The sequence below is a fragment of the Erythrolamprus reginae genome, chromosome 2 (assembly GCF_031021105.1).
Source record: "Erythrolamprus reginae isolate rEryReg1 chromosome 2, rEryReg1.hap1, whole genome shotgun sequence".
NCBI classification, from domain to species: Eukaryota; Metazoa; Chordata; class Lepidosauria; order Squamata; family Dipsadidae; genus Erythrolamprus; species Erythrolamprus reginae.
In genome coordinates this window covers 71108482-71120664 of record NC_091951.1, presented here as the reverse complement: position 1 = coordinate 71120664, position 12183 = coordinate 71108482, and the positions used below count along the sequence as shown (strand labels likewise).

At 36.7% G+C, this 12183-nt stretch overlaps 1 protein-coding gene across 3 annotated transcripts in view; it reads right to left on the bottom strand.

Annotated features, from left to right (window-relative positions):
• Positions 1–12183, bottom strand: part of IFT122 (intraflagellar transport 122) — an 81184-nt gene that overhangs the window by 65046 nt on the left and 3955 nt on the right. For 2 of the 3 annotated variants that reach the window (XM_070738297.1, XM_070738299.1), the window contains exons 4-11: positions 11192–11270; positions 8991–9067; positions 7642–7708; positions 7199–7345; positions 5824–5991; positions 3868–3943; positions 2795–2986; positions 693–831 (exon numbers count right to left, since the gene is read on the bottom strand). In XM_070738297.1, the coding sequence (XP_070594398.1) occupies positions 693–831; positions 2795–2986; positions 3868–3943; positions 5824–5991; positions 7199–7345; positions 7642–7708; positions 8991–9067; positions 11192–11270 (945 nt within the window). The remainder of the gene's footprint in view (positions 1–692; positions 832–2794; positions 2987–3867; positions 3944–5823; positions 5992–7198; positions 7346–7641; positions 7709–8990; positions 9068–11191; positions 11271–12183) is intronic. The other variant, XM_070738298.1, reaches the window with a different exon arrangement.

Genomic DNA, 12183 nt, shown 5'->3' with positions numbered 1-12183 from the left:
TCTACAATATAGGATTGTACCTCTCATGCTGTTCATAGAAATTTACACAACAATTTATATTTATACAATTAACATAAGAAAACAATTAATGAACAATCATCAAGGGCAACAACAAGAAATTAAAATACCAGCTACATCAATGTATTTTTGACTGCTGACAAAAGCCATCAAACATGTTGTCATCACAACATCCCCATACCAAAACATCTACACCAGTGGTTCTCAACCTTTCTAATGCCGCGACCCCTTAATACAGTTCCTCATGTTGTGATGACCCCTAACCATAAGTCTAGCACCAATTCTCCCAACAGAGCTTTAAGCTGATTGGCAGGAAGGTCAGAGGGACACACCCACTGTAATCACCTGATTGGTCAGATTGTAAAAATATGTTCCAAGGTGCCAGAATAGAAGCTTTAGTTCCTTACACCATGGGAAATTTGTCTTTTCCCACGGCATTAGGCAACCCCTGTGAAATGGTAATTTGACCCCCAATGGGGTCCCGACCCCCAGGTTGAGAACCACTGATCTACACAAACCACATCCAAAGACACAATTAGTGTTCATGGCAAAAAGGCACAGCCATCTTTCCACTGTAAAGATATATTGCCTGGTTCAGTTTGCAGACAAATATTATTTACTGGAGCAGGGAAGAGATGGCCCCTGGGTTATCTGAAAACATAATTCAATACTACCTTTTTGTTCAGTGATAAGATGTTGGACAATAACATCTGTCATGCTGTCTCTGTAAGCGTAGCGATCCTTATAAAGGCCATGGACTGTGCTGAAAATCAGCTGATACAGTGAAATGGTTCCATCCTGAGTTCCTACTGCCTGAAGAGAAAAGAAATTAACCAAATTCAAATCTATTTACCTGAATGATCATGAACTTGAAATGTAGAGATAAAAGTTTTGCTAGAATTTTAAGTTATTCAAATTTCTACACTTAGAAAATGTGTATCGAGGGAAATTTTCCCTTCACATGCATAAGATTTTGGCTGTCTCTCTTCCCACAGCAAAGCCCTATACAGTGATCCCTCGATTTGCGCGTTCTCGATTAGCGCGAAACGCTGCAACGCGGTTTTTCAAAAAATATTAATTAAAAAATAAGTCCGCGTTTTTTTTCCTACACCACGGTTTTTCCCGCCCGATGACGTCATACTGATTGCTGATTGGCCAAAATCAGGAAGGAAGGAGGGAGGGAGAGAAGGGAAGGAGGGAGGGTTGCCATTGCCATTGCCGCCAGCGCTGCCCCAAGAAAGCCGGTGAGAGGAAGGAAGGAGGGAAGGAGGGAGGGAGAGAAGGGAAGGAGGGAAGGAGGGAGGGAGAGAAGGGAAGGAGGGAAGGAGGGAGGGAGAGAAGGGAAGGAGGGAAGGAGGGAGGGTTGCCATTGCCATTGCCGCCAGCGCTGCCCTGTGGGTAGCGGCGAGGAGCCCGGAAAAATCACCATTGCATTGCCAGCCTCCGAACTTGCGTCGCTCCACCTTCTGCGCATGTGCGGCCATGGAACAAAGGGCGCGCATGCGCAGATGGTGTTTTTACTTCCGCATCCAGTATAACGCGGAAATCGGTTAGCACGGGAGGTCTTGGAACGTAACCCCCGCGCTAACCGAGGGATCACTGTAAATCAAAATTCATGAAGGCCATGGTAGGAAATAGCTATTTATACTTACGCTAGAAATCATTTCATTGTTTACAATTGTTTTTAACAGATGACAACAATAAGATCACTTGGTTTTTATTTAAAGGTCACAACAGCGGTTAACTAGAAGAATATTTTAAAATATAAAGTAACAAAAAGGGAGTTTAAAACATTTATTTCTATATTATTTACTCTTACAAACTTGAGAAATAAGCTTTGAATCAATATTAATAATGAAAATGACTTCAGAAATCAATGATTTTTCTTAGCAAATACTACAGACTATGATTGCCAGCTATACTGTACTTGAAAAAATGTGATTTTATTAATCATGTACAACCAGTCCTGTGGGATTATAATTCACGGATAACACAATATGCAATGGTTTGATGAAGTAAATTGATTTTGATTATCTCAATACAAAGATGTTTTACATGACCCAATCACAGATATTATAAAATATGCATATCACAAGGAAACATGGGGAAATCAAAATGAGAAAGGCATGAGAACCAGTAACAGTAAATGAAGGAAAAAGAAGATAAAGAGACAAGAATAAATGAAGGAAGAACAGGGAACTAATGATCTGACAAATAATGTTTAATTCACTAACGAATAATAAAACAAATAGATTTAAGCCACAGTTCAAGTCAAGGTCATTCTTCAACTTTATTATTATTATTATTATTATTATTATTATTATTATTATTGGTGGTAGTAGTAGTAGTAGTAGTAGTAGTAGTAGTAGTAGTAGTAGTAGTACTCTGTTTCTCCTAAAATAAGACATCCCCTGATAATAAGCCCAATCAGGCTTTTGAGTGCAGGCCAATAAGGCCAAGTGCCTATTTTAGGGTTCAAAAAAACCCAGGGTCTTATTTTGGAGAAAATACAGCAGTAGTAAGGGTAATAGACTAAGAATATAACTGCAAGTTCCACCAATAGACATAGAATCGCCTCTGTGATGTACAGAATGCAACCTGGCAGAGACACAGTTATAAAGTCTGCAAAAATTAATTTCCTAGGAAAACAACAGACGATTTAGATACATTTACCATATGGAAACGATGGAGGCCAGAAATAGTTACTTGTGAGAGAAAAAGTGTCTGAAAACACCTGGTATACATATTTTAAAAGCTTTTAGAAATTCATCCTTACCACATAATTGGAATCGGGCTTAGCTTTACAAGTCCACACCCAAGTGCTCTGTTCACCTACGGTGCCCAGACGCACTCCGTCCTTCGTATAAAGGGACACTTGCTTGTCAGAGCCTCCCATTAAGATATATTCTCCTTTTGAAAAATAACTAACACAACATGGATCAAAGTTCAGGACTCTGTCTTTTCCAATCTATAAGAATATGGACAAACATATTGTTGAGCATTTGATTTTGCAATAAGAAATCTCATCTGCAGACAGGAATGTAATTATACATATTTTTGCATTTGATTTGTCACAGAACTTCATTTGAGGTTGATACAACCTCTTCATTTTCAAAAGCTGCCTTAAAAATGAAATAATATGGTTAGTATTAAGTCCAACAATATATGACATGTGCATATTAGCCCATTTCTGTTATTCAAGGATGAGGAGGAAACTCAGCCAGAATAATTCTGCTTAATGGTTTTTGGCTCGGAAATAGACTGTCATACTGGTAAAGACCCCTCAGTTAATTCCATCTGGTCTGCTGTGCTTACCATCTTTTCTCTTTCTCTTTTTTATTTTATTGATTTTACTGTAATTTCTTTCATGACTGTGAGCTATCCAATCATTGAGAAATGGGCAACATACATATTTAAATTTATATACAGATACACGCAGACAAACACATGTATACTTTTCTACAAAAAGGCAAATAAATGGGCCTCTGATTTTGTAAAATATACAGCTAGCTTTAAAAAAATTCAAAAAAAGAAACAAAGTATTTGGGAAGAAAATATATATACTGCTCAAAAAAATAAAGGGAACATTTAAACAACACAATATAACTCCAAGTAAATCAAACTATTGTGAAATCAAACTGTCCACATAGGAAGCAACACTGATTGACAATCAATTTCACCTGTTGTCAGCACATTCAACTTTGTACAGAACAAAGTATTCAATGAGAATATTTCATCCATTCAGATCTAGGATGTGTTCTTTGAGTGTTCCCTTTATTTTTTTGAGCAGTGTATATATACAGAAAGAACACACACACACACAAACTTTCCAGTTAAGAAGAAACTTACTTGCTTGCCACTTAGTTGATAAAAAGAAAGCCTTTGTCCCCAATCTGCCACAGCTAAAATATCATTGTGCTCATCTCTATTGTGTATAAAAGGAAAAGCAATTATGTAGTAACAGTGCAAGAAGCAGACATAGTTTGTCAGTGCCAATATCATACCATGGTTAAGACCTTCTGAAATCTAGATATGGGTCAGCAACTCTAACGACTTTAGAGGCATTAATTATACTTCCTTATAAAAGTATGCAGTACATTACAGAAGATTAATATAACATTTTTTCTAGTATTAATCTTCCCTGTAGTCTTATATCATTGCCAATGGAAAACTAATTCTTGAGTCAACTAACTGAACACATATTATTATTTCATGTATATTGGATGCAAGTTTTGGGGGGAAAGCTGAGAGATTTAGCCAATAGCTAGAAACATGTTCAATACATATTACTGGATCTTAGAGTTTGATTTTATGCCACACAGAGAAATTATATTATCTTTTTTTCATGGAAGCCTCAGCATTTTTGTAAGTTATAATGCTTTTTTCAGCTGTATACCTAAGAGTGTTGCAACTAACAAGATATCAAAAGAAACATACATTGCATTGTCTTATGATTGGACAGAGATTAATATTATGAAAATGGAAGAACGTTCATTCTGTCAGTTACGTAACACCCTGAAGAACTGATTATTCTTTTCACTTCAGGAGTGGAGGACTGTTTAGAAATTTGGCCTGCATGTAATTGTATAGGTGTGTGGTTATAAACTTTCATTCCCTCCCCTCTTTTATATTAAATAAACTGACTTAATTGTACTGTATATGAACATATATGTAAGATTAATTAGTTAATAGTTTGTCAGGGCTGAATATTCATGAATTTTTTTTTGTATTTTTCTTTCATAAATAAAGTTTCATAATTGCATCAAATATATGTACTGTATGTGCTAAAATAATATATATTGTTCCCTCAGAGAATAATAACAAAACACTTTCTGGGACAGATTTGGTTTTTGTTATTTCTTAGATGCTGGTTCTGATAACTTGACTTGCTGGTAAGATTTTTAGAGTTTCCAAATAAGTGTTCCATATCCTCTATGAAGAAATGCTTTAAACCGTGGGCTTTATTACTGAACTATAACAACATTTTAGCTTGTATATTATTCTAGACATTTTAAGAGAATGCGTGACCCAGGAGAAGAGCCTTCTCTGTGGCGGCCCCAACCCTCTGGAACCAGCTCCCCCCAGATATCAGAGTTGCCCCCATCCTCCTTGCCTTTCGCAAGCTCCTTAAAACCCACCTCTGTCATCAGGCATGGGGGAATTGAAATTTTCCCTCCCCCCTAGGCTTATAGAATTGATACATGGTATGCTTGTATGTATGATTGGTTCTTTAAATTGGGGTTTTTTAGATTATTTTAATATTAAATTTGTTTACATTGTCTTTTTTATTGTTGTTAGCCGCCCCGAGTCTTCGGAGAGGGGCGGCATACAAATCTAATAAATACAAATACAAATACAATTCCTATTAATAGTTAGAAGTTGGATTTGACTTATATGATTTTTCCCACTGAACTTTTAGGTACGTCAATGAGCTTTTAAAGCAACAGAAGGTGGTAGATTGCAGTTTCCTAAAAAGGAATTAATGATACACTGTGAATAATGTGAGTATTTTTCCAATTTCCTTCAGCTCTGAGAGTTTGTACTGTCAAATTTCTTGAATATGGGAAAACATCTGCCTCATTTAGGAGTTTGTGCTAAAGTCAACTTTTAGTATACCAGACCAAATTAGAGAAGGAAAACAAGTTGGTAAAATCAGTATGGGAAATTTTGTGAAAGTCATTATACTGCTTTTGCATTTATGAAATACGATTACTTGTGATAATGAAATATGAACAAGTAGGATTCCATACATATCTATATTGATCCTAAAATGGTATAGCTTTATTTCCTTGATATTTCACTCACGAGCTGGCATTCCTAGGACTCTCATCTTCCTCACGTTCTTCTTCCTCTGCCTCACTACCCTGACTACTGCATGTGATGGACTTCAGAACTGGTATATCCTCTAAACAGGTATGACCTGCCTCGTCCTCTTCTTCGCTGTCTCTAGCACTCCAGAGATTCTCCCAGCGACTGCAAATACCAATTGTTTGTTCACATGAACTACTGACATATAATTCAACTTTCAAAATATGTTAGTTCAAAGGTCAGTGCCCTGGAATTACATAATTTTTCCCAGACAAGACTTTGCAGTCTCCCTTAAATGTTCTGGAATTTATAGAATGTATTGTTCCAGATACAAAAGAATTAATGAGGCTGTAGAAAATACAGCACTTTAAACACAGAGATTTTAGGGAGAAAGGTAATGGAAATCACTGATCTGGATCCATACATATACATAATTTGAAATGATTGGGTGGCTTAATACTTCTCAGTTACTTCTCAGTAAACCCAATCAATTAATACAAAATTTCAACATTATTACTTCAATGCTTTCTCACAATTTTCACCACAGAGTCCCATGTATTGAGCCACCAAAATCAATGAACGAAATAAGTGTATTGGCATAGGATACACTGAAAAGAATGGGGGGAAAGTTCAAATAAACATCCTACCTCCTAGCCTCTTGAGAAGCTTGTCTCTAAAATATTATTTTTGCAATAGACACCAAGTATCTGTAACTCAGGTGTAGGATGAGGGGGAAGGTTAGTTCTTGAAAAGAATATTCTTTATAAAAAGCTCAATCAGATATTCATTTAAATGAATTTAGACATCATTAGCATGTAGATATAGAACCACTATATAATTAGATGAATTTGCTACTATATACTATGCAAAACAGATCTAGCTCCTTAAATATTTATCATATCCTCCTTGGGGGTATGAGGAATGGGAAAACAGGATGCAGCTTTCTCTGCAAAAGTTTCTCATGTTTATGTAATACCCATCCCTGCAGTCAAATTCTTTTATCAAGGATCCCACAATTCTTTCATGCTTGTTTTTAATGGTTTTACTATGCAGCGATAAGGAGTTGGTAGTTAATTATAAACACTTTTGGAGGACATTCGTACTGCACATAAATGATGAAAAAGTTGAAATTAGCAATTAATGAATATTAATTATTGTGATGCCCCTACATTTTTCTATTTTTATTAAGCAAAATGAGAAAATGCCAGAGTGACATCTAGAGCAGGATTTATTCCAAAAATTAATCACAGATCTGTAGTAATAGGCCGACTGCTGCAATCGTAGGGATAGGTTGCTATGATAGTTATTAAAGATACCAATAGCACACTAAGTGTATGAAGCTTTGTTTTCATTCAAGACACAAACACGTTACCTTGATGGATTCCAAGAAATAGACCAAACTGGAGATAAAGATCCTCCTGGTCGTTCAATTTTGACTTTTTCTTCACCATTTTTATTCCTAATGCTGACAATACCATTGTACAATCCCAAAGCGAGATATTGTCCGTCATTCGTCCAACTGGGGGGAAAACACAATACATTTGGCTAAATGTTTCTCAGAGCTAAGGGAACCAACAATATGAAATGGAGGATATTTGGGGAGTGGAGAGTTTCCTGAGGGAAAAAAGGTAACCCTGCTGCTAATACTATCTGGCCACTTAAGTAAGGAAGGAATGCTTTGGGCTCCAAGACCAGAAGCAATGCCCCATTCCTACTTTAACTGCATCATGTTTTGTGTGGAACAGCAACTCATAAACATAACTGTGTATCATTTGAAAGCCCAAATGATAATCATTGAGCTAAACAGTTACATACCTACAACAAGTGATCTTATTGCTAACTTTATGTTTGTTGACTGACTTCTGTTCAGGAGACCACAGTCCTTAAAAACAACAAATCAAAATACAGAAATTAAAAAAAAAACACAATTATAATTGTGACAGCATTCAAAAGCAGTTATACAAAAACTGATAAAAATAACGATATTAATGTTCATCATGTGTATAATTCCTTTCTTTCAATCTGACTGTCCTCTCCAATGTTGCTACTTATTTCTGCACTGCATACTGTGTTTCCCCGAAAATAAGACACTGTCTTATATTAATTTTTGCTCCAAAAGTTGTGCTACATCTTATTTTCGGGGGTGGGGGTGGGTGCTTTATATTTCTCAAATAAGACAAATTCACAGGCAGAAAAGCTGACACCCCCCAAAAAAGTGTACTGTACGCTACACTGATTACTGTACCTGTCAGTATGGCACCCACACACACAAACGATGGCACTTATATGGTACAACTGTATATTCCCGCTATTGCAGCTTCCGGCCACCAGAGGAACTACAGTCTACGCACTGTAGTGGAGACTGTAATGGCGGTGAGACAGCAGCAGACTGTGTCTGCTGTACTGGACGGTACAAAGCGATGGAAGGGGCCAGCAGGGGATGCCACATTATTACGGTACCCGCTATGAACAGCTTTGAATGGTACCGTATGTTTTTCCACCGTACCGTATGTAAACTTGACTACGCCTTATTTTCGGGGGGTGCCTTATATTAGCAAATTCTGCAAAACCTCTGACATGCCTTACTTTCGGGGTACGTTTTATTTTCGGGGAAACAGGGTAGTAGCACTTCATAATGTTATTACCATCGTCTATGAAGAAAGGACTACAATGCTCTGGGAGGACTATAGCTCAATGGCAATGCCTCAAGTGCATTAAATTTAGGCTCAACCTCTGACATTACCAGTTAAGTGAGAACATAAAAGCTGATGCTAAACAACAAAACTGGACCAGGTGGAGAGGTAGTCTGACATGCTGGAAACCAAGCTCCCACATTTCCAATAAAATATTGTAGTATCTTGGGATATTATGCGATCTGCCCTTCACACTAACGAACATTTCCTGTCAGAAAAAACAGGGAGGACAATAGCTTCCATCTTTGTTTTCAAAATCTGCCCTTGGGTTTGGGAAATATCCAAGCAGCATCTAACGTGTGGGAAAACAACAGAAAGGAAAGGGGGAAGCATTACTCATATATTACATTTCAACTTTGAGCAACCTAAACTAATATTAGAGAAATGGCCTCAACTCTTGCTGAGTTTCTTCCTTTGCTACTTGAAGCACTAGAATTTGATCTTAGGAATTCGGCAATGAGGAATCCATACCAAAATCACTTGAAGAGCAGGATGCAAGTTGATGTGTAACAGGATTGTAAGACACACATTGTATTGAATCATTGTGCCTAAAACAAATTAATAAACAACAGTGAAACAGAGGCATTGGAAGAATGGCAAGCTAGATCAATATAGAAAAGCTATACCAGCTTTTTATAAGTAAAGCTATCAAATATGGGCTGTAGTAACCTGCATAACCTCTGGATAATAGAAGTAAGGGGTTTCTATTGCTCTTTACTGCCATAGGTCTAGATTTTGATTCATATTATAGGCTAAAGAAAGAAGGGGTAATATTCTTTACCCAATTCATTGAAAAAAATGTTATATTACTGGAAAGATTCACCTGGCTTCTATTTAAATTTTTAAGTGACTATTAACCTTGATGGCAATGTAACTGCCTCTGGAGACCAGTTGACTTCCTTGTGCAGTTGGTTGGCCTTTGGGAAAACACACTGCTGGACTACATGAGTCAGGGATCCAATCCAGCATGAAACTCTTCATATGCTTATAAAGGATTTTGCAAATGTTTTAAATATTTTGTACATTTTGACCCTCTATGCTGGGGGTCCCGCATCCCCAGGCTGCATCCCACTACTGGGCCATGGCCCATTGGGAATCAGGCTCCTGAAGAGGCAGGCAACAAGCTTCATTTGCGCATGCACATGAAGTGTACATGAAGATATTCCACCCCCACTGTAGAAACCACCAAAGCCATAGCCACCAATCCACAGAACCAAAAAGATTGTGGATCTCTGCTCTACACAGCATCAGTGAACAGACAGTGAAATCTCAGTTTAACAAACCATTCACGCTTATGTTAAATTGCAAGCTATGTACTTCTTAGCAATGTACATAATTTGTATAATTGCTGCAAGTAATAACACATTTTTGTAAATTTAATTGCCTCATCCAACTAGTTTGGACTTGTCTATAACTTGAAGTAATAGATAATTGTCTCAAATTTGGTCTGTTGGATCCAGAAGTCATTAAATAGATGTTTGTTAATTTGAGGTTTTACTGTACTTATTAAAAGGCTCTAGCTAGCTCTGTTCATAAACGTTATGCTGAGAATCTGTTTCAGGCATTCACAACAGATGTCTTCTAGATATACTGAAACATGGCTTTGTTGACTAATTATGAATACTGATATTCAAGCTAAATGGAGGGTAATAGTATGAGATAATAAATATGTTCATTAACAAATATTGGGAAAATATTTTTTTTCTCTGAAAAGTAATGGGATATTTCTGAAATGAAACAATTGAGTTGTTAATCAACATAACTTCATAACTTCCATTAGTAGCAATGTTTATGATCCGTTTATTTTGTGGAATCCCGTGGCCGTTCATGTGATCTTAATGGGTGTAATGTATACACTCAAGTTTTAGTCAGAACAGGAATTCACAATGTTTTCCATTTGCACAGTCACTGTATCCAAATACAATGATCTTACTCAAGGTTTTGGGGAGGAAGAAGGCAGTAACTCAACTTCTTCCCTCTTACAAAGTATTTAGGGAGTATAGCTTTGTATTTATTTCTTCCACTATTTTTGCTTGCAGCTATCATTATCTATGTCTACTTTCACCAGGAAATTAACTACCTATTTCTCCCATCAGCAAGATTATTAGGTTGATTAGCTCTTGGTAAAATAAGTAAGTCAGGTGCTGTCGGTCAATTGGCAAGCAGGGAGTCACTTGCTACTAATGGGAGATAGGAAAAAAGAGAGGCCGCTATCAAGCAAAAAAGAAAATGGGTTGGAGTTATCCCTATGCTCAAGCTTGTGCTGTGCATACCAACCAAGATCAAGAGCTTATTGTTTTAAATATGAAATGGAAACATATACAAATCCTTTAAAAGGTTGAATCCTATATCATGGCACTATTGAGTTAATCACCTTCTGAAAAAATCGCTTCACAAAGAAACACAGAATCACAAATCCAATATTCAGATATTTACTCAATCATGTGAAGGGTGCAAACTTTTATGGGGTGAGGGACAGGATTGCTAGCCCATGTTCTATGTTGGCTACTGGTACGGCCACCATCATTCTGTTTCAGATCTTATTCCACCAGGTGTCTTTTTCAAATAGATCCAGTTCCTGTAAAATTGTTTTCTTCTTTGTGTGAAGATTTCTTCTGTTTATATTAAAGATAATTCTGAAACACTTATACATCGAAGTCATAATCACTTACGTGTACTTCAGGATACCTTCTAACTTTGAAGTCCAGATTATGACAGTTTTGTCTGCAGCTCCTGATGCAAAGCGTTTTCCTAGGAAAATTTGTAGAAGCCAATATAAATTATGAAGTCGATTTAGAGTGAATTGTTAAATTAAATTAAATTAAATTAAAACACAGAAATGAAATAATATTGTCTAACATTTTCTTAATCTGGCTATAAATTGGAGGTGTTTGTTTGTTTGTTTATGCCGCCCTTCTCCATAGACTCAGGGTGGCTTGCAACATGTTAGCAATAGCACTTTTTAACAGAGCCAGCATATTGCCCCCACAATCCGGGTCCTCATTTTACCCACCTCGGAAGGATGGAAGGCTGAGTCAACCTTGAGCCAGTGATGAGATTTGAACCGCTGACCTACAGATCTAGTCAGCTTCAGTGGCCTGCAGTACAGCCCTCTACCTGCTGTGCCACCCTGGTTATATATTATCAGTACATAACCCTATTTTATATACATATTTATGGTATTACTTTAATTTACATAATTTTGTAAATGTTTTTAATTAGATTGATTGACAACTAATTGTATTTTTAATTAGAATTTTTTTCATTGCAGTACAATTTGTACAAATGTATTAATAATATGATCTCAAAGGCACTATTAAATGTTGGCAAGCACCTGCTATCTGTTTAGCAGACTATCAGACCTAAAGACTTATTAAGTCAATCTTTTTCTCAGTTCATTGAAAGAACTTTAAAATGTGTTGTGGATAACTATATTTTTGTTAGTGGACACACCCAGCATTTCAAGTCTGGTTGAGAAAGTAACATTTATACAATTATGAAAACCATACAATAACTGTTGATGCATACTTCATTTTGTTTGTATTTGCAGTAAGCAACTTAGCTTGAAAAATCTTGGCTATGTGCTGAAAAAATAAATCTGAGAAGTTCAAAGTTTTTTGTCCACAAATTCCCAACCGCCAAAACCAGACACTGTACTGAAATA